The following is a 27514-nucleotide window of genomic DNA, read 5'->3' on the forward strand; positions in this document are numbered from 1 at the left end:
TGAACCAACAGTGATGGGAAGGAAACACGGGCTCAAGTCAACAATTTGGACCAGAAGGAAGAAAGAAACATTCGACCAGAACAGAATGAAGAAATAAGAATTCAAAAAAAATGAGAGGCTTAGGAACCTCCAGGATATCTTTAAACGTTCCAACATCCGAATTATAAGGGTACCAGAAGGAGAAGAGGAAGAGCAAGAAGTTGAAAACTTACTTGAACAAATCATGAAAGAACTTCCCCAATCTGGCAAAGGAAATAGGCTTCCAGGAAGTCCAGGGAGCTCAGAGAGTCCCAAAGAAGTTGGACCCAAAAGGAACACACCAAGGCACATCATAATAACATAACCCAAGATTAAAGGGAAGGAGAGAATCTTAAAAACAGCAAGAGAAAAGGAGAGTTACCTACAAAGGACTTCTCATAAGACTGTCAGCTGATTTCTCAAAAGAAACCTTGCAGGCAGGAAGGGGCTGGAAAGAAGTATTCCAAGTCATGAAAGGCAAGGACCTACATCCAAGATTGCTCTATCCAGCAAAGCTTTCATTTAGAATGGAAGGGCAGATAGATAAAGTGCTTCCCAGATAAGGTCAAGTTAAAGGAGTTCATCATCACCGAGCCCTTATTATATGAAATGTTAAAGGGACTTATCTAAGGAAAAAAAGATAAAAAATATGAACAGTAAAATGAAAGCAAACTCACAGCTATTAACAACTGAACCTGAAAAAAAAAAAACCCCAAAACCAAGAACTAAGCAAACGATTAGAAGAAGAACAGAACCACAGAAATGGAGATCACATGGAGGGTTATCAACAGGGGAGTGGGAGGGTGAGAGAGGGGGAAAAGATACAGAGAATAAGAAGCATAAATGGTAGGTAGAAAATAGACAGGGGGAGGGTAAGAATAGTATAGGAAATGTAGAAGCCAAAGAACTTATATGTACAATCCATGGACATGAACTATAGGGGGGGAATGTGGGTGGGAGTGTGTGTGCAGAGTGGAGGGGAATGGGGGGGATGGGACACATGTAATAGCACAATCAATAAAATATATTTAAAAAAAGATTTGTGAGTGAATATACATTTTAGGTTCCCTGTTACAATAAAATGTTTGCTGTATATCTGTATCTTTTGTGTGATGCCCTTTTTGTCTGAATGCTTTATCGCCCTCTACTGGCCACCAGGGAGGGATGCCACTCCTGGATCACATGGAAGCCCCACCCACGGGTTAGTTTCAGAGCATCTATTAATTTTGTTAGAATGTGCAGATTTCCGGTTACAATGCAGGCTGAAAATGTAGCCATGGTTACGTCAATATAATGAAAGTATTTCACATCCAAATTATTTTCATCTATTTATGTAAAAATGTTTTATGATTGGGTGATGAACATCCTCACCTCACTCCTACACGATTTTACTGCCTTTTAATTACACTCAGTAATATTTTTAAACTGATGTTGATTTAAAAGGCAGTGGCCTTCAAAATTACAGCTACGATTCTTTGGTGCCCATATTCACAATGACAATGTGAACCAGCCCCAGCGACAGGGAAGAGAGGCCCTCAGCTGCTGGGGAGTACTTGCCCCAAGTCGATCCTCCAACACAGTGAGAATCTTCTGACCTCCAGTTTTCCATCCTACACCCCCTGAAGACGGGAGCGGTGTAGGGAGCCCTGCCTTGTCATGCACCATCAGTAAAGTTCACTGTACCCAGACTAAACAAACAAACAAACAAATAAATAAAAATGATTCTGACTATTGAAAGGTCCGATTTTCCTATGAATGAAAGAAACGATGCGTGCAACTGAGAGCTCTCTCCTCACACATCAGAAGGTTTTGCTGGGGGTGGGGGTGGGAAACCCCCTGAAGGGACATTCCGGGTGCTGCAGGAGACTTGGCTAAATGGCGGCGGGCTCCTCCCACCTCTGCCGCAGCAGCACAATCAATAATGCAGGGCTCTGCGGCAGAACCACCACCGCTTCTTTCTTCCCGTAAAGCCCGCACCCGGAGCAGGGAGGCTGGTGCGTTAGTCCATCGCGCCATCTAGAGTCCGTCAGTGTTCATTGTAGGTGGGATCTGGAAAGTCACAAACTACGTTTCATTGTGCATGGGCTTAACACTTAGCCTCCAAAAGTCAGTCTAATGTTAAAAGACAAAGAAAAGGTGAGTGAAATGTTTATCCATTTTCCTGTAAAATAAATAAATTTAAGGCTAGAAACACCAAGTGCCAATCATGTAAAGTAAATAAAGATTGTCAAGCACCTGCCAGTCGTTTTGTGGGTTCCAAGGCTGTACTGACTGGTCTCATCAGTCTCCACTTTCATGTACCTCAGTCCGGTAGGGAAATCCAGGTACGCACATGCCCTGTTCAATTCAAGTTTCAGGTTAACAACAAACAATTTTTTGTATACATATGCTTGCTATATACCGATACTAAAAAAATCTAACTGGGCATTTATCATTACCATTATCATTGTTTCTATTAGCTAAGCCAGGCAATCCTCCCTGGAAACACAGGATTGCCACACAGGTGTTACAAGGCCCAGCTGTGGGGCACCAAGGGCTTGAGGGACTTCGCTGGGGTGCCGGTTAGGAAGGCTTCTCAGGGGATGGTTCACAGGACCACTGACCAGTGGACAGGGTTCCCCTGGTAGAAGAGCATCAGCCGAGGCAAGGGGCTGGGGGAACTCACAGCCTAGCAGTGCTGCGCTGCTGGAGCACAGGCCCCAGGAGGGGAGAGGCCATAGGCGAGGTAGCTGCATCACTCAGGGCCTTCTATCATGCACCAAGAGCTGGATTTTTTCCACATGCAAGGGAGAGTGAGAGAAAGATTCTGAGTAGAAGAGTGACATGGTCAGATTCGTGTTTAAGGAAGAGAAATCGGGCAGCAATGTTGAGGGTGTATTGCAGAGGTTAAGAAGCCTGGAGGTGGGGGAGACCTGGAGGAGACTGTCCAAGGTCAGTGAGCTCCTAAGTAGCAGAGCTTGGATATGAACTGGGTTCTTCTGGCTCCGAGTTCAGTGTGCTTGTCGCCCCGCCAAGGGGTCTGTCCGTCTGGTTGGATTATGATTCACACATGCAGTCATTTCTAAGTTCAGTAATGACACCCCACATTATGCATGCTTTTCCTTTCCTGAAAGATGAGCTCCACCCAAATATGGAAATATGGAAAACACCTTGTTCCCCTCCCCCTTCCTGCTTCTCATGCGGCTGTTCTCAATGCCTGCATTTGACTAACACAGCCCTCTTTCCCACACAGGGCTCCCCCTGCAAACCAGACTAACAGGGCCAAGTGACAGAGTGGATTAGACCCCTCTGAGGTATTTGGCCTTGTTTTTCTTGGGCCGCAGCCTGGCTTTCTGATGCCCTGGGAATGAGGGCACCTGTTTCTTTTCAAGGAGACTCTGTTGTGAGGCCCAGGCAGATGGCAGGGCCGGGCTTTTGTGGTTTTCAGAAGCCACTTGCTCTTGGACCTGGTTCACTAGAAGTTGGATGGGAGGCCAAGCAGAGCCTGGCAACTCTTCCGCCCTCACTCTGAAGTGGAGGCATTGGCAGCGCCTTAGCACGCACAGCGCCACCCCTCCAGGACGCACAGTGCTGACTAACTGGGCTTGTGTAGGTTCATGGACAAAGAAGAGAGGATTCACCTACACTCTCGTGCCTGTATCATGAAAATCATATTGAGTTCTTGAGGGTAGAGCTTTGTAAAAAAAAATTGGAGATGCATTTAACAGAACATATACGTATAGGGCAAAGGTAAGAGATGTGTAACAATAATAGAAAACGAGTACAAGACGATGCAGTGGATAAAGTAATATATGCAAATTATAGACATGCTTAACTTTGGAAGTTATAGGGTGATTTGAAATCACCAACAAGATTTTATTTAACAGCTGCCATGTGAACTTCCTTCAGCACTGTTAGGCCTGCAGTAGCCACCAGGCTGCAGGAATCCCTGAGTTACCAGAGATCTATTGCAGACCCCTGGGAGCTGGCAGGGAGCCAGAGTTGATGGGACAGAGGTCCCCTGCATTGGTTTTGAATCTGAGGTCTGTGATTTCTCAGGGGAGAGTATACACTCAAGGAAAATAGTGATTTTGTGAAACTTAGGGTATTTTATAGCAAGTAGGACTTTGATTTCACAAATCCAAGAGTGTAGGAAATATTTATTTCTCTTAATTAAAATGAAAAAATTAAATAACTAATTTTTAATTAAAATTAAAATTAAACCTGGCTTGGAACCACCCTCCCCATCTCCATCTGCAGATGAATATATTCTAAGCTATCCTTGGAGCTTCACACACCCTCCCCCGCCCTTGCCACCACCACCACCAGCAGAGGTCGAACAACCTCTGGTACGTATGTGGCCTCCCTGGTATGTGGGGAAGGACCAGGCCTCTCTGGTCTTCACTGTCTGAGCTTTCTGCCCACACGCTGACAGCCCACATGTGCGCAGGCACTAAAAGCTTTGCACGCACACAGAGTTTGTTGGCATTTGCCACTGAGGAACGCTGGCACTGGGTGAATCTCCTGGGAGCATTATGTTGACACTGGTCCCTCTGGGCTTTTGTCACTGCCGTGGGCGCAGTCCTCACCCAGCCATGGCTTCACTCTCTTCCTCCTCCTCTTGGCTACCTCAAATTCCCTCCCCTCTCTCCTGTCCCAGCATCACCTCTTCAGTGAGATCAAGCTTCCCTAAAAGACCAGAGAAAGCATGCCGGTGGCTTCCTTTTGCTGCTTGGAGGCAGGATAGAGGGAAATATAACAGTCCTCACTAACTTCTTAAAATTGCAGAACAGAGCAGGAGGAAGAAAAACATTGAGAATACAATTCAAATTAGTAAAATAAATCATCCTGCTACAGAGTGTAATGTAAATGATAGGTCATGAAGAGAGGCAGCAGAGCAGGGGGATTAAATGCTTGGCATCTTGGTTCTACAATACTTCTTGCCATCCGTGTGACCTTGCCTCTGTCCCCTCATTAATAAAACAAAGATGGTAATAACGGTGCATGTCTGGTGGTGTTTCTGTGAGGTTTCTGTGAGCACTGTGAGCACCACAGTACTCAGCACGATGATGGGACACCTCGAGCACTCGTTAATGGGTAGTTGGCAGTATTAGGTTGGCCAAAAAGTTTGTTCTGTCTCTTTCCACACAACGGCTCTGGTGGCGCTCAGTTGACTTTAACCTCATTTGAAACAATTTTGTTAGATTATATTGTGACAGCTGTCATATCAGCATAATTTTTTTTAAAAAACATCAAAATTGGTGAATATTTGTGTAGCCATGTTGGAGATGGAAGAAAATAAATGACATTTCTGTCATATTATGCTTTACTACTTAAAAAAAGGTAAAAACACAACTGAAATGCAAAACAAGATTTGTGCAGTGTATGGAGAAGGCGCTGTGTCTGACTGAACGTGTCAAAGTGGTTTGCGAAGTTTCGTGCTGGAGATTTGTCCCTGGCTGATGCTCCATGGTCGGGTAGAACAGCTGAAGTTGACAGCGATCAAACAGAGAATTAATTGAGAACAATCAGCGTTACACCACACAGGAGAGAGCCGACATACTCACAATATCCAAATCAATAAAGTCATTGGTGAAAATGAAAAATATGTCTTTTATTTTACAGAAAAAAGCCACAGGAACTTTTTGGCCACCCCAATGCTATAGCTGTAGTGTACCTGATGCAAATCCTGACCCTCCCTCATAGGACGCCCTTAGTAGATTGCGGCACCAACAATGTGTCTGCCTCTTTTCACTGCTGATAATAGCTCCGTCTTCACAACTAACGAGAAAGGAAAAGGAGGAAGAGAGGACAGGAAAGGAAAACTCATCCTGGGCTAAGTGTGCCGACGACAGGTGCGGCTTCTGATCTCTGCCTGCTCAAATGGCCTATCCGACCAGCAGAAGGGAATGCTCTAGCTTGAGGATGTTTCTCGAGGAGTGATTTCAGGCCCTGGGGTGTGCTCTGTGCAGATGGAGCTCATCACCATCAGAAGTGCGCATTTTGCCAGTGGAAAGAGTGCTGGATCTCTCAACTCCCTAAATGACACTCCTCACAGATGCCCTCTGTGCCCCCTAATCTAAGTTAGCTCCTACCTGTCATTCTTCCAGTTTTTGTTCTTTATTATTGGCCTTTGTTCAATTTAATGTGGCTACTTAGTGTTTTTATTTGTTTGGTGTCTTCTCGCCCAGCAGATTACACAGCTCTAGAGGGCAGGGATTAAATGTGTTTTATTGACCAAGTACACTCACTCAACTTCCAGTTTTTAATCTGGCAGACGACGATGGTAATACGGCTTTTGCCTACCTCACTGGGCTGTGAAATTAAAAAAAAAGGTAATACCTATGAAACTTCCTTGTAAACCATAAAACGGGATGTAAATATTAGTTATGCTCAGTACCATGTCTACTTGAGAATGGACCTCACAAGCCGAATACTTGCGAACTGAGTCCTAGCCAGGTCAGCACTCTGTGAAATGAGGTAACGGGGGAAAGTGCTTGGAGCAGGATGTGTGCCCTGACCGCTCTTACTGTCTAAAGTGAGAGGTGGCAGCCCCATCCTCTGAGAATATCATAGTCACTCAGTCCATTCTTGGTAGGCTTGGAATATTTTAACGAGAGCACGTCCGTGGCTGGAGATGTCTAAACACGTGCGATGGCACGTATCCCGGAGCCCATCAATTCTGTGCATCGGGGGAGGTTTTACAAGTTAGTTCTCAATGAAGATGTCCCTTTCCTACCACGAGGCAAGGACGACGAGTACAAAACCTTTCCCTGCCTGTGGCAGAGATATTGCAGAGCGCGAGAAGCTGTTTCCAGAACAATGGCTGCCGCCGCCCGCATTTCACAGAGAGCAAACGGGGGGAGCACGAAACTCCTGAGTCCAGCACTGCGTGGATGTGTGCAGCATCACATTGGAACAGCAAGAGCAGGGACTGGAGGGATGCAGAGGATGAAAACACCAGTCCTGGGCTGAGACTTCTCTGCTTTTGATGGACCGGTGAGGAATGGGAAATGATCCATCTTCCTGGAGTGTATGGTGCCCGAATCCTAGAAGCTGGGAACCTAAAGCTCAAATGGAGTTAAACTAGAAAGAAATTGATTAGATTGGACCAAAACAGACCCATTTTGCTTCACTAGGCCTTTCTTGGGTTTTGTCCTGTTTATTAGGGAGGGGAGATAAGGAGGTGAGACCATAAAAGCACACTGGGTATTCCTTGCTGTTTGGTAGGTATAATAATGGTTTAATTAACCACTTAGTAATCTGCCTAGAGTTTGCATGTTTTGTGGAGTCTCTGGCTCTCCGAGGGCCCTGGATTCCCTGTTGATGGCAGAAAGCCCTGCTTTTCCCTAGACCCTCAGCACAGGCCTGAGTGAGCTTCACTCCCTGTCTTTATACAGCTGTGACTGCATTGGACAGAAACAAGGTGAGCAGTGAGTCCAGGACAGGACTCACCCCCACTGTGCACCTGTTCCATCTACATTTTTCCCATTTGTAATGCCCCTGGTGTGAGAAATGAGCTTTGACAGAGGTTAAGTCCAGGGCACTGTGGGGGCATCAGAGGGAGGTCAGGTAGCAGGAAAAGGTTGGACAGGTAACAGGTCAAAGGGAATAGAAATAAGCCCTGGGAGGGGGGAGGGAAGGTAGACCAAAAATTTGACCCTCAAGAAGACAAAGGCCTTTCACAGATCCGTATCAAGATACATCAACAAAGACCAAGGCTGACTAAGTGGGATAAGCAAAGGTCACACAGGGCCAGACATGGGAGGAGATGGGGCGACCACACATGCCTGGGACATGAGAATTAGGAGAAGGGGTACAAATCTGTAATTTTTTTTTAAATCTTAATTTTGTTAAGTGGATGATTGCCATGAGCATAACTGTTTTACCTCAGCCCTCCGAAAGTGGGGTTAACTTTACTCTCATCTGTCCCACGGTCTCATGTGGGACTGTGGCCACAGAAAGGGGCTTCTCTTAGGCCAGGTACTGTAGGCACCCCCACCCTTACTCACACCATGCACTTGTTTCATCTACATTTTTCCCAGTTGTAACCCACCTGGTGTGAGAAATGAGCTGTGACAGAGATTCAGTGCAGGGCACGGTGGGGGGTGGCAGAGGGAGAATCAGAAGCCGAGGAGTCAGGGCAGGCCTTTGGAACCCTGTTGCTGATGTGACAGAGAACTGGTGCTGGTGTGGGTGGAGTGCTGTAGGCAGAGACCAGGCCAGCACCCTGTGCTTGAGAGCTGAGTGGGAAAATAAGGCAGCATGGGACGTGCCTGGGGCAGGGCACACCCTGACCCCAGAGGCAGCCAGGAAGGAGGGTGGGTGCATCTAACCTCACCGGTTGCCCAGAGGCAGACTCTGATCTTTAAGAGCAGGTAGAATCTGTACCCGGAAACAAGTCAGCGCTTGAACCACCCCTCATCATTCCCTGGGGGATAGTGCTCGCACCCTCCTGATGCGCTCCACGATAGGTAAATAAGAGAAGAGTCCTGTGAAAGTAAACAAGGTATTAAAACAGGTCCCTGAAAGCCAAAGCTGAGTCTGAGAGTGTGAGCACAAACTCAGTGGCCTGGGAGGTGGAGGCGTGTTGAGTTCTTCTGCTGAGGAGACAGAGGGGAGCTTTGTGTGGCTGGCCCAGAGGGTGCCAGGCCTCCTATCTCTGGTTGTGCTGCGTGGTCCTGGGAACATGCAGGGGCTCCTCCTCGCCACCTTTCTCCTTGCTGCCCCGTCACAGGTAAGTTCTCCCTCCTTACTCCTCCCTTTAGGAGATTACAGCAGTTCTTATTTTTTTCAAGGCCAAAAATAGGAATGAAGAAGATGGGGGAAGAGGAGGAGGTAAATTCCTTGTGGAACTACTTCTTGAGAAATAGGGAGCCATTTTCCTCTCCAAATAAAGTTCCGTTTCAGTTTATTAGCTTCAGGAAAGAAGTGGAAAACATTTTTCCCTTTCAGGTAATGCCACTTAATCCGACTTTCGATATGCTTGAACAGCTCCAAAACCTTAGTAATGTGTATGTTTTTCCTGGAGTGTAACTCCCTGCACTCATTTGGGAGGCAGCAACCCTGCTCGGTGCAGTGGACTGAACCGGGCTTCTTCATCTGGGCTCCAGGCTGGGGCTCAGCTTTCCGTGGTTGTGAACAAATTGTGCACAGAGCCACTGGAGAAAGCGATTTTGACCACCTTCTTCGGTTAAGCCTGCTCTTGTTGGAAAGGAGCCCTTAGGAACAGACGTTTATATTTTTAAAACATTCTATGACTTTGTCTTTTCTCAACCCGTGTGTTTCTTACTTTTCATAGAAGGAAACCAGTCCGTGGAGACTTTGAAATATTCCAAGCAACAGACCAAAGGGAATTTTAATTTCATATGATCGATTCATTGCCTTAGTATTTTTTAATAAGAAGATTAAAATAGGGTGAATTACTTGTGGATTTATTTACAATGGTGAAGGTAATTGCTTGCATAGAAGACAGAGCTTTTGAAACCTGGTGATTTAACAAACATGGATGTGTGTGTCTAGGAGTTAACACTTGACTGGGGCGGTAAATGGTAGATGCATCTTAGAAAAGAGGGGGTGGAAAATCGCTATATTATGTGGGGAGAGATTTGAGATCTGAATAGCCTCATAACAAGAACTATTATTCAGTTTATTCAGTGGCACTGTTGCACAGAGGGGCGTATTTCCCCAGAGGAAGTACGGTGGGCTGCCGAGCTTTACCCCACCATTCTCCAGGAAAGCCCTGCCATTACTGTGGGTTAAGAGCTACAGCATAGAGACCTGTGCCCAAAACAAAAAATTAAAGCAACAGTAAAAATGTGTCACAGATAAAGCAACAAGAAGTGCTATTTTGCTTAATTTTGCCATTATAAATTTTTGAAAGCTCCGATAACACCTACTATTCATTGAACATCTCTTACGTGCCAACCACTGTGCTAGGCATTTCAGTCGTCATCTTAATCCTCAAAATAACCTTGTATGGTGGTTATTTTTTACAGAGGAAAACTGAGGCTCGAAGGTCAAATAAGTGCTAGAAAATGATCTAAGATGACAGAGCTACACTGAAGCTCAGCTTTGTCGTCAATACTCTCATTTTCCATCGCGCTATTCTGATGACTCTTTTGTTTTGAGATTCTGATTTGGAAAACTGTCAATGTCTAAAAAAAGAGAAAAAAGACAGACAATTCTTTATATGTATCCACATTTCTGTCATTTCCAGGACTCTTTACTTACCCCCTGTATTTCTGAATTACTATCTATTGTAGTTTCCCTCAGATGGAAGATATTCCTTTAGTAGGTGTTGTGAGGTAGACATGTTAGCAAAAATTTCCTCAGTTTTTGTTTATCTGGAACTGTCTTTGATTTCATCTTCATTTTCGAAAGATAGTTTCACTGAGGATAGAATTCCAGGGTGACCTTTTTTTTTTTTTCTTTCAGCGTTTTCTCTGGGTGTTTTGTTCTCCTCCTTTTTTTTTTAAGATAATTTTTTTATAGCAGTTTTCAAGTAACAGCAACTTTGTGAGGAAGGTACAGCGATTTCGCATACAACCCCTGCCTTCACACATGCACAGTCTCCCCCTCTGTCAACATTCCCCACCAGAATGGTACATTTGTTCCAGCTGATGAACCTACGTTGACACATCATTACCCGAAGTCCATAGTTTATTTAGGGTTCACCTTTGGTGGTGTACATTTTTGTGGGCTTGGACAAATGTATAATGCATGCACCACTACAGTATACACAGAGTGTTTTCACTGCCCCCCAAAGCCTCTGTGCTCCACCTATTCCCTCAACCTCTGATCTTTTTACTTTCTCTGTAGTTTAGCCATTTCTAGAATGTCATTTAATTGGAATCATACAGTATGTAGAATTTTCAGATTGCCTTCTTTCACTTAGTAATATGCATGTTTTTTTCATAGCTTGATAGCTCATTTCTTTTTAGCACTGAATATCATTTCATAGTCTGGATGTACCACCGTGTATCCTAGTAAAGGACACCTCTCTCTTCTGCTTTTGATGAGAAGTCAGATCTCATTCTTTGCATTGTTCTATAGTCTATAATGCTTTCCTTTTCTCAGGCTGCTTTGAAGATCTTTCTTTTTATCCTTGGTTTTCAATAGTGTTACCTTGTGACCTCAGAGAATATATAAAAATGCTTCTAGGCCAGAAAGATAAGCAGGTATCCCCAGGTGGGAAGTTTTAGGAGTGGGCATTTCATTGTAGCAATATGAAGAAAGCCATGCAGGAGAAAACAAGCCCCATGAGTCTATTAAACTGGAAAGCAGAGGAAGAGAGTGCATTGAGAGCTAAGGCTAGAGAGAAAGGCGTGAACCTGCATGGGCAGAGCTTTCGGTATCATTCTCAGAAGTTTGGACTGTATACTGTAGACAGTGGGGAAGCCCTGATGGGCTGTAGGAAGGAGAATAATAAAATCAGATGTTTTTTAAAGAGCTCCCTTTAGCAGCAATGTGGCAGGTTTGTTGGAGAAGTCATTCTTGGCGGGGGGAGACCAGTTAGGAACCTACTGCAATAGTACTTAGTAGCAGCGAACATAAGGGAAGAGTGACTAGTTCTAGGGGTATGAGGACAATAAGCAGGATTAGTCATTTGAATGGATGTGGGAGGTGAGGAAGAGGAAGATGACCTGGATCACTCCTAGCTCTCTAACTCTAAACCTGGGAGAAGCTGTCTGGGGGTGAAGGAAGGGATGATGAGTTTCAGACATGAATTTTTCCTGTAGGGCATGCTGGTGGAGATGTCCAGTAAGCAGTCAGCTGTATGGGTCTGGACCTCAGTGGAGAAGTCCTGGATGGAAATTTAGTTCTGAAGCTTGCATAGGGTGGGAATTGAAGGCAAGGGATTACATAATGAAACTTTAAAAGTTCATGCTTGTGCTGCCTGTCACTACCAGAACCAGTAAGTAGAGACAAGGATTGAGTCTTTATGAGTGCTTTACTCAGATGCTGGTGATTTGAGAAGACGGTGGGTTATGTATACTTAAAAACTGTCTTAACATCTCATCTCGAGCCTAACTTCTTATAAGGAGAAGAAGAGGTAGGTAAGGGGTTTGGAAAAAAAGGTTAATTTGATAAGAGTTGCAGTCTAGCAGCGATTTTCCTAGTACTTCATCTGTTGATCAACGATTCTTTATCGGAGTCATTGACTGTTCCCTCCCTGGAATACAATGGTTCAGATACCATCCCTCTGGGGGAAAATTGCTTGTTGATTCCTGGAATCACAGGGTCATGCATTCCAGTTCCTGCAATAATAGCTTGTCACATGCATTAGTCACTTAAGCCTATCAACTATGACCGAAGCTAAAATCTTTAACTTTTGAGTTCCCCTGTCAATAAGATTTCCAAGAGACAGTGTGCAGGTGAGAAAAGCAATGCATTAAGGTCATGAAACACCAATAAGTCTACATCTCCTGCAAAGGAGATTAAGAACATATGTTGAGAGGCAGAGGTAGAACTGGAAGGGCCCAGTGTCATGAAAGCCAAGAACAGGGAAAAGAAAATACAGTACAGAAGGGAATGGAAATAGTCAGTGCCTACTTCTTAATTTTGCACAGGTGCAGCCGTGGTTACTTGGGACTCTTTGCCAGGTTCATTGGCCTCCCAGCTAGGCTCATGTTCATGGAGTCTCTAGGTCCTCCCCTTACCCCACCTCTCTAAGGCATTTGACTCTTTAATCCTCTCCTCTTGGATAAGGACATAAACATCTTTGAGGGAACCATTTCTGTGCTTATAACATGGGGATAATAAGTACTCCACACCGTTGTTGTGCAGGTTAAGTGATATATACATGTAAGGTACTTGGCACATAGGCAGTACCATGTTCTTTCATTCAAAAAATACCTATTACAGACAAGACAGACATAAGGCAAAGAGCTTGCCCCAAGAAGCTCAAATTCTTGATGTGTAGCTCAGAAAATAAACAAGTAAAATATATAGGTAATAAACTAGGTAGTAAGAAGGTCCCTGGGGAAAGAGCTGGGGTAGGGTGCTATTTTATGAAGGGTGGTCAAGAAGAGCCTCACTGATAAATGTGAACACAGACCTGAAGGGAGTGAAAGAGTGAGCCACAAAGACCCCTGGGGGAAGAACATACTTGCAGAATTTAAAGGACAAGGAGGCCAGTGTGGCCGGAGCGAAGCCAGCAAGGGGGTGAGAGGTAGTGGGCAGAGTGAAGCAGGCAGTGAGGACAAGGTGTTCAGGGCCTTGGAGGATAGTGAGCTGCTTATATTGAAATGGGAAGCCACGAGCAAGGAGTGACATGAATTGAGGTATGACAGGCATGTACAAAGATGAACATATTTAATGTATACAATTTGATGATTTGGGGGATAAGTATATACTTGTGAAACCCTCATCACCGTCAAGGCCATAAATATATCCATCACCTCCCAAAGTCTTCCTTTATCATTAATTTTTTGTGTGTGGCGAGAACATTTAACATGAGATCTCTCTCAGCAAACTTTAAATATACAATGCAGTATTGATAGCTACAAGCGCCATGCCGTACAGATCTTCAGAACTTACTTATCTTGCATAAGTAAAACCTCCTACCCCTGAGCGTCACCTTCCCATTTCCTCCACTCCCCAGGTGCTGGCAACCACTTTTCAACTCTCCGCTTCTGAGTTTCACTCTTTTAGATTCCACTTATGAGATTAAACAGTATTTGTCTTTCTGTGTTTGCCTCATTTTATTTTAGGATAATGTCTTTTAGGTCCATTCATGTTACAAATGGCAGGATTTCCTTCTTTTTTAAAAAAGAAGGAAATACTGCACTGTATGTACATACCCCATTTTCTTTATCTACTCATGCATGAATGGACACTTAGTTTGTTTCCATGTCTTGGTTATTATAAATAATGCTGCAGTGAATGAACATGGGAGTACAGAGTACGAGGGAGGACCCCAAAAACCCAGAATTATCTTCTGGAAGGCAGGACCCTTATAGCACATGCTTCCCCCGCTAGGTGAGTGTTTTAGGAACCCATCTGTATCAGTGAAGCAGTTGGTGTTGTTGTGAGAGGCTGCATTTGGCTTCAATGAATTTTTTTTTTGAAGACTCAATGTGTTTGCCCATTTCATGATGAGTGATTTACGAGTGCACCTGCTCATACTGTGCTGTGTGTTCAGAGGTTTTTGAGCAAAAACAGCACAATCCCCATGCTGAACCCATCCTATCCACCCAATCTTGCCCCGACCGACTTTTTTTGTTTCCCCAGATGAAAAAATTCCTCAAAGGGAAACATCTTGCCAATGTGGAAGAGGTGAAACAAAAACGGCAGAAGTACTAAAAGGTGTCAAAATTGATTGAGTTCAAAAAGTTGTGAGCAGTGAAAAAAATGTCTTGATAGGTGTATTGCATCAAATAGAGAGTACTTTGAAAGTGACTGAAGTTAAAACATGTAAGAATAAATACACAGTTTCTTATAAATAAATTCCATTCTTTTGGGGTCTCTCCTTGTACAGGTATCTCTTTGAGATCCTGATTTCAATTCCTTTGAACAAATACCCAAAGAGAAAGTGCTGGACCATATGGTAATGTTATTTATTGTTTTTTTGAGGAAGCTCCATATTGTTTTCCATAATGGCTGTACCAATTTACATTCCCACCAACAGTGTACCAGGGTTTTCTTTCTCTACATACCAATACTTATCTTTTGTTTAGTAATGGTCACCCTAACAGGTGTGAGGTGATTATCACAGTGTGGTTTGGATTCGTATTTCCCTAATGATTGGTGATGTTGAGCACCTTGTCATGTATTGAAGGCCATTTGTAGGTCTTCTTTGTAGAAATGTCTATTTCAGTCTTTGCCCATTTTTTAATCAGCTTATTTATTTATTTTTTTGTCATTAAGTTGTATGAGTTCCTGATAGATTTTGGGTATTAATCCTTTATTACATATAGTTTACATACACTTTTCTCCCGTTATGTAGGTTGCCCTTTAATTTGTTGATTATTTCCTTTGCTGTGTAGAGCTTTTTAGTTTGATGTAATCCCACTTACTTATTTTTGCCTTTAAAAAAATAAAAGAACCTTTCTTCCAGGAAGAAAATGTAGAGGACAAAAGGGGAAGCAGGGAAACCTTTAGGAGACAGTTGCCATCGTTTAAGTGAAAGACAGTGGTGGCTTGGATCACTGCGGTAGCTGTGGGGTTATTAAGAAATAATGAGAGTGGGTATATTCTGAAGATATAACCACCAGGATATACCGATGGGATGGGGAATAAAATGTGAGAGGAGTTAAGAATGACCAGACTCCAGGGTATCTTGGAGAAATGAAACTGGCATTTGCTTAAATAGGGATGTGTATGGAAGAGTATTTTGGAAGGGAAAATTATCTTTGATCATGTCAAATTTGCTATACTTATCAACTACCTAAGTGGGGACCAGCTAAGTAGGCAGTTTGAGTCTGAGTTCCGAAGACAAGCCTGGGTGGGAAATGTGAGATGTAGTGAGGGAAGATATTTAGAGGTCTTAACCACAGGGGGCCCCAGTGTTTAGAGATGAAGAGGAGGAGAAGTAACCAGCAAAGGAGACTGAGGAGGAGCAATCCATGGGAAAGGGGTGAGAAAGTCATGTGTTGGGAGATGAGGGAAGAAAAGTTTAAGATGAGAGTGACTGTCAAATACTGATACATATTATTATATTTACCACACTGTACTCTGCCAGTCTGGGGGAAACCTTCTATTTCTATAAAATCTGGGAAATTAGGTTGAGGAATCATTTCTAACACTACCCTTATTATCAACTGAAGTTCTGTTGCAGGGCACAGGGCACTGGGCCGTTAGACATGACCCCCGAAGGAAGGCCTGGAGAAGGATCAGAAGTGCATCATCGCAAACAGTTTTGTGACTGGCCCTGTAAATGCCCTCCGAAGCCCAGTTGCCCTCCTGGAGTGAGCTTGGTGAGGGACGGCTGTGGATGCTGTAAAATCTGTGCCAAGCAACCAGGGGACATCTGCAATGAAGCTGACCTCTGCGACCCACACAAAGGGCTGTACTGTGACTACTCGGCAGACAGGCCTAGGTATGAGACCGGAGTGTGTGCATGTAAGTGTCTTCTTCTGGACCTGCTGGAAAACATCGAGTATAGACAGGATATTTTTCCTTCAACTGTTCATTTGGAATAATCAGCTTAGTCTGGGTAACTATAAGGTGGCTTTAGTTTTCACGCACCAGCGGGACTGGCTTTGTCATATTAGACACCATGTGAAATTAACAGATGTTTACACATGTTCAGAAACCTGTTATTTTAATTGCATTGAAGTGATCTTGCAGTTTTTCTCACATAATTGCTTTTAATGATTAAAATACAAGGAATTATATAGAGTCTCATTTCTTAAAATGCCACAAAATGACAGCTATTGTTAACACTGTCAAAAGCAATCTGAATTCAACCTTTTCAGTAACTAAAAAGTAATCTTCCTTAAAATATGAGGATGCACATCTGGTGCATCTGATTCAGACATACTGTTCTAATCTCAGCCTTCCCCACTAATCATCAAGTTACCGTACTTTTTACTGAAGCAGATTTGTAAAAGAGAAGGTAGGAGCACCCCAAATCACACCCTGACCCTCAGCTTTATGGGCCTTAGCTCTGGAGTTTGATCGAGACCATCTCAACTTACAACATCTTGATAATAATTGAGGATGTTGATTTAGGATGAAGAAATAAATTTCTAAGGGAAGAGAAATAGTCGTATTAGCTGGGCAGTTTAGTCGCTCTGTAGAAAAGTCCAAGTGGGAGGCGAACGACTCCCAGAAGTTTGCTTGTGAGCCTGGAATGGGAGCGCACAGGGAGTTGGGCTGCAGGTGCAGAGCCATTCGGGTCGCATAGCCTGCCGCCCCATCAGCACTCTATTAACTCTAGTAACCCCTACATTGGTTAAGATGTAGGCTCTGGGTTTGATGTCTGGTCTCTATCTACTGGGTGTCCTAGGTCACGTTATGCTGTTTAACCTCTCTGTGCCGTAGTTACACCATATGTACTTCCTATTTCATCAAGTTTCTAGGAGGATTAAGTGAAAATAATGGTACAAACCCCAAGACACCTAGCAAAATATCTGGTATGCAGTAGACTCTCAAAAATGTTACTTATTATGCATGGAAATTCAACAGGAAAACATGGTCTGTCAGACTCTGGCATTCAGGACCCCCTTTTCTTCCAAACAGCGCTGGGGAGGTTATTTCATTAACCTAACCAATACGTAGTGATCCACGGCTGAGGATGCAAACACGGGGGGTCTGGCTGGGGGAGATACAGACCCTGCCCTCACAGAGTCAAAGTTTATCGTGTCAGACAGATCTTTGCACAAATAATTTCACATACTGTGATGGAGTATTTTAACACAGCACAGCCATGAGGTTGGGGGTGGGGATAATCTATAACTGAGTTCGCAAACTATAGCTCAGGGGCACATCTTGGCTCTCACCTGATTTTACACATAATGTTTTATTGGAACACAGCCACACCCACTCAGTTACAGGTAGTCTGTGGCTGTCTCACAATGGCAGAATTTAGTAGTGGTGACAGAGACTGGGTGGTCTGTAAAGACTAAGGTATTGACTATTTGGTCCTTTACAGAAAATTTGCTGATCAATGATATAGATAAATGGTATTAAACTTTTTGGTCTGAGGACACCCCCTCCTTTTTTTTTTTTTTTTTTAGAAATTAATAAAAACCCAAAGAGCTTTTGTTTAAGTGAGTTATCTCTATTGGTATTTAATAGATTTGAAATTTAAAAATAATTGCTAATTCATTTAATAAGTAACGAAACACTACAAATTAATTGGAATGTTATATAATTTATGAAAAAATTTATTTTCTAAAACAAAGAAAAATTTAGTGAGAAGAATGGAATTGTTTTACATTTTTATAAATCTAATGCCTAACTTAACAGAACATAGCTAGATTCTCACATCTGCTTCTGCTTTCAGTCTATTGCTAGAGGATGTGTTTTGGTTGAAATACATGAAAGGGAATCCAGCCTCACACAGATACATTATTGGAAAAGGAAGGAATATTTTAACAGACTTTTCAGATGATTGTGAATATTCTTTTTGATATAACATTAAAGCTTGAAAAGTGGTAATTTCTTAAAAATTAGCTACAATACGGAATCTAAAACCACAGAAATTAACCACATCAATGTCAAACTCTGTGATATTAAAATACATTGGCCTATCTAAGATCTACTTGGAATGAGTGTTTAACGCATGCATAATTTTGTACTATGCATTGTTTATTCAGAAAATATCAGTTTGGAGCAATGGGCTATGTAGTTATATAATATTTTTCAAAATCATATTAATTAATCCTAATTTTGTCAGAAAATTCTATATATTGAGAAGCTATAAAATTTCCAGAGGTGGATACAAGTTTCCCAAAATTCTAATTTTTGCTTGAAAGCTTGAACTCTATCATTGGCAATAAATACTGTCAGTTGTTTTCCTTGAAGTTGCAACCTCACTTTGTCGATTTTCAAGATGTCTGCCAAATACCCTAGTCTGAACAACCATGGTTTATCCGTCAGTCATTTCTTCAGGAGAAATTCCCACTAAAAGAGTGGTTAGTTTGAGATGCTCTATGTGTATTTTCCATTTTGTCACAGAGAATATTAAAAAGACATGTATTTAATGGTTAAGATTTAAGAAAATTTTAATTTTTACTGTACCATCAAGGACATTCTTAAGTAAAACTAGCTTTTCTTGTTTGTTTGCTTGTTTTGTCAAAGTACATTTATATACAAATGCACAGCAGGGAAAAATACAGCCTGTGCAGTTTGCTTCTTGCTCTAAGGTGCCAACAGCACTTTTGGACACCATTTCTTTTGTACCATCAGTGCAAATATTAATACAGGGGAAGAAGTCAGCCGCATCTTAGCACTCCGAAGAAGAGTTCTGACCTTGAGGATTCCCTAAAAGGGCCTCAGGCACCACCAAGGAGTCAGTCGCCACCCTTCGAAAACTGCCTATCCACCTCAAGAATCCCCCCAGAGGAAGGGAAGGTTTCCTCCAATTCTCTAGACAAAAAAGCAGTTACCATGCAGTGCTGCAGTTAAACAAATTGTAATTTTTTCAGCATCCATGTGTCTTAACTTCCTACGAATATATCCTCGGCTATTGCTGGACATCAACTCAGTCTCACCAGCCACCAGCCAGCCCATCTCTCAGATTGACGATCTTTATCTCGCTGCTATACTCATTGTATTTTTTTATTAACTTTATTCCAGAACAGATCCTATAACTTGGTCTTAATTCTGGAAGTGACCATTTGAGGCTGATAGACACCCCCCCAATGTAATGAGTATTTCATTTTCGCCTGTTTTACAGATGTTCTGGGAAGGAGGTTCCAGATGGGGCCTGAGAAACTGAGAACTGTGTTTTGTAAAGGAGATAGCTATTTCCTCAATGGCTTACAGTGGGAGGTCTAGACTATCAGTTATGGCTTCTTTGGTGATTTTGCTTTATTCTCTTTTCAGACCTGGTGGCTGTGGGATGTGAGTTCAACAGGATACGTTACCATAATGGCCAAGTGTTTCAGCCTAATCCCCTATTCAGCTGCCTCTGTGTGAGCGGGGCCATTGGATGCACACCTTCGTTCATACCAAAGCTGACTGACAGTCACTGCTCTGGGGCTAAAGGCGGAAAGAAGTCTGACCAAAAAAACTGTGGCTTGGGCCCATTACAACAGCAGCTCTCAACAACCTACAAAACAATGCCAGGTGCTCATAAGCAGAACTGTTCCTCAAGTGTGACTTCTTTGTGGTTTTACTTCATGTCCCTTTATGTACCATAGGTACTCAGTAAGTACTTACTCACCGGTGGTTGGTGTAGGATTTAGTTTGAGTGTGCTGTCTTACTCAGTCTCTGCTTCAGGCAGGTATATTCTAAGTATCTGAAAGGAAAACTATGTAATGTTTTAGATTTTTTCAGTAAAATATCCCAGTTTTTATTTACTTTTAAGTATATTTTATTGGTTAAGCTATTACAGTTGTCCTGATTTTTCCCCCTTTGCTCCCCACCACTCAGCACCCCCTACTCCCTCAGGCAATCCCCATACCATTCTTCATGTCCATGGGTTATTTGTAGGTTCATTGGCTACTCCACTTCCTATACTGTACTGTACATCCCCATGGCTATTCTGTAACTACCTATTTGTACTTCTTAATCCCCTAACCTCTTCACCCATTCCTCCAAACCCCCTTCCATCTGGCAACCATCAAAACCCTCTCTGTATCCATGATTCTGTCTCTGTTCTTGTTTGCTTAGTTTGTTTTTTAGATTCAGTTGTTGATACGTATGTATTTTTTGCCATTTTATTGTTCATAGCTTTGATCTTTTTCTTAAATTAGTCACTTTAACATTTCATATAATAATGGTCTGGTGATGATGAATTCCTTTAGTTTTTTCTTGTCTGGGAAGCTCTTTATCTGTTTTCGATTCTAAAGTTCTTTGCTGGGTAGAGCAATCTTGGCTGTAGGTCCTCATTTTTCATGACTTTGAATATATCTTGTCAATCCCTTCTAGCCTGCAAAGTTTCTTTTGAGAAATCAGCTGAAAGTCTTTTGGGAACTTCCCTGTAGGTAACTAACTTCTTTTTCTTGCTGCTTTTAAGATTCTCTCTTATTTTTAACCTTTGGCATTTTAATAATGATGTGTCTTTGAGTAGGCCTCTTTGCATCCATCTTGTCTGGGATTCTCTGTGTTTCCTGGACTTGCATGTCTATTTCCTTCACTAAATTAGGGAATTTTTCTTTCATTATATTTTCAAGTAGAGTTCCAATTTTTTGCTTTTTGTCTTCTCCTTCTGGTACCCCTATGATGCGAATGTTGGAATGCTTGAAATTGTCCCAGAGTCTGTTTACACTATCCTTTTTTTGGATCCCTTTTTCTTCTTTTTGTTCTGATTGGTTGTTTTTTTGCTTCCTCATGTCCCAAATCATTGATCTGATTCTTGGCTTCATCCACTCTATTGTTTCCCTGTAAATTGTTCTTTATTTCAATTGTGTGTCCTTCATTTCTGACCAGATCTTTTTTATGCTGCTGAGATTCTGAACTCTGCATCTGAAAGATTGCTTATCTCTATTTTGTCGAGTTCTTTTTCCAGAATTTTGATTTGTCCTTTCATTTGGGCCATGTTTCTTTGTCTCCTCATTTTGGCAGCCTCCCTGTGCTTGTTTCTGTGTATTAGAAACACTAGTAGAGCTACTATGACTCTGTGTCTTGGTAGCCTGGCCTAATGTAGTTGGTGTCCTATAGGGTCTAGGGGCACAGCCTCCCCTATCACCCAAGTTGGGTATTCAAGGTATGCCCCTCCTCTTGTAGTTGAGCCTTGGTTGCTGTTGGTAGGTCAATGAGAGGGATTTATCCAGGCCAGTCAGCTGCAAGGACTGGCTGTCACCACTGACCACCAACCTCTGCTATCTGTGGAGGAACAGCTGTGCAGGGGCGGGGTGGTGGTGCTCCACCATGGTCTGTAACTGTCCACTGGGCATGTAGGCCCTGGAGTTTCCTGGGTGGTGCAGGCCAAGGTCAGCCTTTTCCCGTGTTTTGCCCAGGGACATACTGCATGAGCTATAAAGCAATCTGAGATGGCTTCTACTTGTGCTGAGCTTGGAGATTCCCAGGTAAAGCCAATCTAGGCTGACTGTTGCTAGTGCCGGGCCTGGGGCCACTTAGCAAGAGGTATGGAGTCTGGGGGCTCACTGAGGCTGGCTGTTGCTTATTTGAGATAATTTAGGAAGTTGTGAAACATGAGCCTAGACAAGCCATTCATATGGAAAAGTCACAGTTAACAGTTTGGGTGGGCCAGTAAGTTGGGTGGGCCAGAGTCTCAGGGGATCTCCAGGGCTGCGGAGACAGTGTGAGCCAGGCTGATAGATTCTCAGATATGGCACCCACCTGCTGGCTCTGTCTGTGGTTCTGTGGGAGGAGTGCTCAGAAAAGGGACAAAGGCCTCTGCCCCCCTTTCTTGTTAGGGAGAAAGCAGTCCCCCAGCTCTCACCTTGATGCCAGACACTTCACAGTTTCTCCCTGTCTGCCACTGGTGCCTTTCAAGCTGCTACCCTAGTGCTAGAGCTCCAAGGGAGTAAGTTTCAGTAAGTCTGTGTGTAGATTCTTTAAGAGGAAGTACTTGGGATTCCAGAAGTTTCTTCCATTGACTCAATCCCCCTGATTTTTGTAGCCAAAAGTTATGGGGACTTATCTTCCAGGCACTGGAATCCTGGGCTGGGGATCCTGGTGTGGGGCTGAGACCCCTCGCTCCCGAGATATCTCTCCCAAACTTTTATCCACCACACGTGGATGTGGGACCAGCCTGTTCTGCGTCTGCGCCCCTCCTACCGGTCTGGATGAATGTGGTTTCTTTAATTCTGTACTTGTCAGTTTTCCATTCAACTCAATTTCTGACAGTTGAACACTCTGAGTGATGGTTGTTCTCTATTTTAGTTGTAATTTTGATGTGGTTGTGTGAGGAGGAGAGCTGTGTTTATCTGTGCTGCCATCTTAACCAGAGGTCCTAAAATATTCCTGTTTTTAAAAGCTGTACTAGGTCAGGAAAACTCTTACTCTGCTTATTCCCACTCATCCTTTTCTCAGGAAAATTGACCAAATGTTGTTCATATGTACCCTGGAAAAACTTTCATTTATATTATTTTATGGGCAAGAAATGTGAGCCATGCAGTTCTAAAAATTTTCAAAGCCAGTTTTTCTATATGATAAAAACCAAAATGGAAGGCTAATATTGATTAGAAATATTTGAGAGCATATTTTGAATTTATAAATATCATTTCTAGAAGTAGAAAACTACTGACATATAATTATCCTTTAATTACCAACCTCTTTCTCTCTGAATAAACACACACATAGGCATTCTTAAGTAGGTTCACAGGTACGTATGTAGCAGGGAAGATGGAATGACAGTCTTCACCTCTCATCTTGAATGCCTGGCCATTTCGTGTCAGTACCTCCATAAACTGTGTCTTCTGCTAACTGCTCTGCATTAGCATCTTACCTCAGTGTCACGGTATTTTGGAGACAGGAGTTTCAAAAATGCCATCACATGAAACACAGATGATGGAGGACTTAAAAGTGCAAAACTGATGCCTGGTTATTATTCACATCCATGCTTTCATCCAAAATCAATGCCTTTTTTTTTTTTTTAAATTTAGAGATTAGTGAATAAAAGCTGCCTAGGAAATACCCAATATTTATGCTAAAAACTCCAGAGTTCATGTATTATGTAGCTAATTAATAAAAGCAACTTTAATCAGAGAAATGAGTTTTAGAAATTTAAAAACTATATGCAAACAACATCCTCAGAGATTTCAATTATGCCAGTTAACTTGAGAAAAAGATTAAAGGTTGTAGGGAATTTGCATACCACACATAGTTACTCAGCGAACAGCACGACACGACTGCTGCTCACACACTTCGAAATTACCACCCAAATTACTCTTGTTTTCAGAATGTCCAAGAACAGTTGTTTTTCTGCATTGGACCTGAGTGACTGAATATATGTTCTCAGAACCTCTCTGGTGAGACAGACTACCTTAGAGCAGCAGTTTGCCACCCATAAAGGCCTTTGGATACAGTTCAAGTTGGTCTGATTTGCAGAGTGAGAGCGGTTTCAGTGGATTCACTTGGAACCTGGTTGGCGGTGTCAGTGGGTCATTCTTAGTGGTTAGTGCTTTGATACAAAAAAATACAACAAACCAAAAACCCTGAGAAAAATCTCCCTGGTAATTGAGAGTTGGGCCTAGGCATGTTTCTAAGGAAGTATATCTTCAGTCTAGTATCTCTCTTCTGCTTAACTGTAAAGCTGTATTTATGGGCCCAAACAGGAGTTTGGCTTTTAAAGTTAAGCACAGTGACAAATACACACTTGAAGATGTATTTGTGATAGTAGTTTATATACACAGTTAATTCCAGGTGGTTTACGGTTAGAATGTAGCTTTTGCTTGGTCAGCGTGAAGCACGCAATGACATGATGCCCCATGCTTTTCTCACGGCTCACCAAACACTAAACTTCTACTTTAAAAATCTCTTCCAGTTCTCTTGCTTTTTAATGAATGTTCAGCAAATTCCTGAACTGCAGCTCTTGGCTTAACTTTAAGTGGGGTTATTGGTGATACAATAATTGAACCTACCTTTATTTATTGCAGATGCGTGCCAGGCTTTTAATCTGCTTCCTGCATTGAGGTCTTTAAACTGTTGCCTGCCTTCCAGGTATCTTCCCGTTTCTGCTTCCTCTCCCTCAGTTCTATGTGCACTTGCAAGATCCTACTGTAACAACACCGAAAACGGTATCAAAGGATCATTTAAAAATAGCCCATGCTTCAAAGTGACTGATATTTCCTATCACAAAGGCATTTTTGGGGGGTCTTTTTCAAGTTTTAAATTGACATTTTGATGTAATATAGCCAGAATTTTGCAGTGTTCAATTACAAACTCCCATCACAACCTTATTCCCAAAGCATCCATTTTAGGAAATGCTTTGAGATAATAAACCAATATATAGTTTGCTTAAAATCAACCAAAGGCCAGATTTATTCATGAGCAGAACAAGCAGCTCCCAATGGATTTACAAGATGGAAGAGTATTATGCCCTCTTGATATTTTCTTGATATTTTCATTATTTACCCCCTTCAGCCCCTTTGTTTCTCCAAAGGAGCAGGCGGTGGAGGGGGTTCCATCTATCTAACCACACACCTACCCATCCATAATCCATCCATCCATTCAATCTCCAAGTGTTCCTCCAAGTGATTTGAAATGGTTAGCCAGTGGAGAGAATACCACAGGCCTGCTATCACAGCGAATGTTAAACTGAATGAATAAAAGAGATTACACATGTGCCATGTCTTAGCATATGAGTATTTAGATTATTATGTGTAATTTATTTTATAAAAGACCAGATTAAAACAAATAGAGGAAAAATAACTGGTTTCACTGGTAGTTTAATTCTTAAATATAACTTTTCTATTTTAGATTTTAATATATCATGAAATTTAACTTTTAAACCACTTCAATCTAATTGACATCTTAAATTCCCTAGTCCTACTAACGTATATTTTAATGTATGGTGTAAATGACAAGCATGAGGCAAGACCCAGAGAAGAGGCAGATATCCATCAGAACCTAAGATTTACTACTCAGAGGATGGGCTAAGCAGAAAGAAGCAAATGGGTGTATCTGTTCAGTTTTTCAAAGGTAAAAAGTTTATTCCTCCTAAGAAAATGGACTGTAACATGTGACTGAAAAGTAATTTGGGGCATGGGAGAATGATGAATTAGATCATAAGCTTATTTGATTCTGAGTTACATTATATACAAATAAAGGTTCGGATCTATTAACTATTAGCTTAAAATGATTTAAAAATGACCTATCTACATGAGTGTATATATATATATGTGTGTGTGTGTGTGTGTGTGTGTATATATATATATATATACACGTACTCTCCCCCCTTCATTTTAGCTTATAGGAATCTCCCACTTATCTGGAAAAGGAAATGTCTTGTGCAAGCAACAAAGTGGACACCTTGCTCCAGAACATGTGGGATGGGAATTTCTAATAGAGTAACCAATGAGAATAACAACTGTCAGATGAGAAGAGAGAGAAGACTGTGTTACATTCAGCCTTGTGACAGTAATATATTAAAGACAGTAAAGGTAAAGTTTAGATTTAACTTCATTATAATTCAGTATTAAGAGATTTCTGAAAAGTGTGTGTGCATGTGTTTTGGAGGGATGGATGGTGTTTGGTTCCATCCATAAGCATATTAAACTCTTAAAGTCAGACTATCTCGGAGGAAAGCAGATGTTACTCTCACTGCACTCTGTGGGGAGAATTTCTGTTCATGTTAACCTGTTAGGTACTCTAACAGCTTAAAAGTGGGGGTCATGATCAGCCTGAATTGCTGCACCGTGTATGTTGTTTTTTTAAGAGTATATCCTTTTTAGATTCTAACTTTTTTTCTATATAAATTTTATGTAGTGAAATCAAAGCAATGGATAAAAGATTTGGTTGTTATGTAATTATAAAAATAAACATTATAGACGTGAGAGTTCTGATCTTAGTTATATATCACCAACTTGGAGAGGGAACTATACCATTTCCAAAATGCCCTGTGCTTGGTAAACTTACCGAGACCATGATGAAATATGCTGTGGTGGAACTGGAGCTGGTCCTACTTCTACAGTATACAGGATGACTGTCCCAAGTAATTTTCAGAAATGCTACAAAATCCCTCTCATCCCTAGTTTTTCCCTATTAGAAGTTAACAACTCAATTTTAAAGGGATTAAGATACTTATTCACCTATTCATCCACTCAAAAATGTCTGAGCTGTGTAAGGGAGTTTGCTGATTTGTAGGTAAATAAACATTTAATAAGACCTGGCTCTTGATATTTTCATTTATTCTGGAGCTAGGTGAAAGGTAGCAAAATTCATTGGGAGTGGATCCTTTAACATGGTGGAGGAAGAATAGGGAGGCCAGCCAGACCTCTGGTGAGAGGGGATTTTAAAGGCAGAAAACAATGTGCTAGAAATAATTTATATCTGTGTGTTTGTTATAAAATGTTCTATTAAGTATCACTCTTATAATCAAATTCAAAGACATTAATGTCATGTATCTTTTTAGATCCCCAAAGGAAAAACATGCCAACCTACTTTCCAACTCTTGAAAGCTGAAAAGTTAGTCTTTTCTGGATGTTCAAGCACTCAAAGTTACAAACCCACTTTCTGTGGGGTATGTCTGGATAAGAGATGCTGTGTTCCCAATAAGTCTAAAATGATTACCATTCAATTTGATTGCCCCAGTGAAGGGTCATTTAAATGGAAGATGCTGTGGATCACATCTTGCGTATGTCAAAGAAACTGCAGAGATCCAGGAGATATATTTTCTGAGCTCAAGATTCTATAAAGTTAAGCACATGGGGGAAAACTCAAGGTTAGTCAATCCTGTCATTACATTAAAAAGTTAAAATGGTTTTAAAAACATGGTGAAACTTCCCTAATGGTTTAAAATAGTAAGAATGCCTAACTATTGTCAGATGACTGTATTTAAGGCATTAGGAGCTTTAAAAAAGGTTCTCCTACAAAAATATGTAAAATTCGAAAAAAAATTAAACTTTTACTTTAAAATGTATTTTATAATTATATAATACACAGATACTTTGTTCCACCTACACTTTCCATATATAATGGAAAAACGACAGAAGGTATAAAAAACATTTATTGTATAAAATGATCTGGAATATTTTAAAGATGTACGTAAAGCATATTAAAATTTAATTACTTCATCTGTACTTCAACAACGTAGCCCAGGTTCCACTCAGATGTAATCATTACAGGGTGAGCAAGATTCTAGGTTGATTCTTAAATAGGAGCAAGCTTAAACTGTATATGTATTTATAATTTCTATTGCCCTATGCTGAATATCAATTCATTACGACTTCTTTGGGAAGGAGAAAATGGAATTTCATTGGCTTCTGTTGACAA

General features: G+C 41.8%; 1 protein-coding gene across 1 annotated transcript; it reads left to right on the plus strand.

Moving 5' to 3' along the window:
• The first annotated feature begins 8583 nt into the window (after positions 1-8583).
• On the plus strand, positions 8584-27150 carry CCN6 (cellular communication network factor 6). Its single transcript, XM_024552144.3, has 5 exons — positions 8584-8734; positions 15768-16062; positions 19495-19737; positions 25490-25683; positions 26655-27150. Exons 1-5 carry the CDS (start codon positions 8687-8689, stop codon positions 26934-26936), a joined length of 1062 nt encoding a protein of 353 aa, XP_024407912.2. The 5' UTR covers positions 8584-8686; the 3' UTR covers positions 26937-27150.
• The last annotated feature ends 364 nt before the right edge of the window (positions 27151-27514 follow it).

The sequence above is a fragment of the Desmodus rotundus genome, chromosome 11 (genome assembly GCF_022682495.2).
Source record: "Desmodus rotundus isolate HL8 chromosome 11, HLdesRot8A.1, whole genome shotgun sequence".
NCBI classification, from domain to species: domain Eukaryota; kingdom Metazoa; phylum Chordata; class Mammalia; order Chiroptera; family Phyllostomidae; genus Desmodus; species Desmodus rotundus.

Bases quoted from the DNA above. Each gene is read 5' to 3' on its own strand.
- CCN6 (XM_024552144.3), top strand. From the start codon at position 8,687: ATGCAGGGGCTCCTCCTCGCCACCTTTCTCCTTGCTGCCCCGTCACAG. The intron at 16,063-19,494 runs GTAAGTGTCTTC...TTCTCTTTTCAG, and splicing joins TGAGACCGGAGTGTGTGCAT to ACCTGGTGGCTGTGGGATGT. The intron at 19,738-25,489 runs GTGCTCATAAGC...CCTTCATTTTAG, and splicing joins AACCTACAAAACAATGCCAG to CTTATAGGAATCTCCCACTT.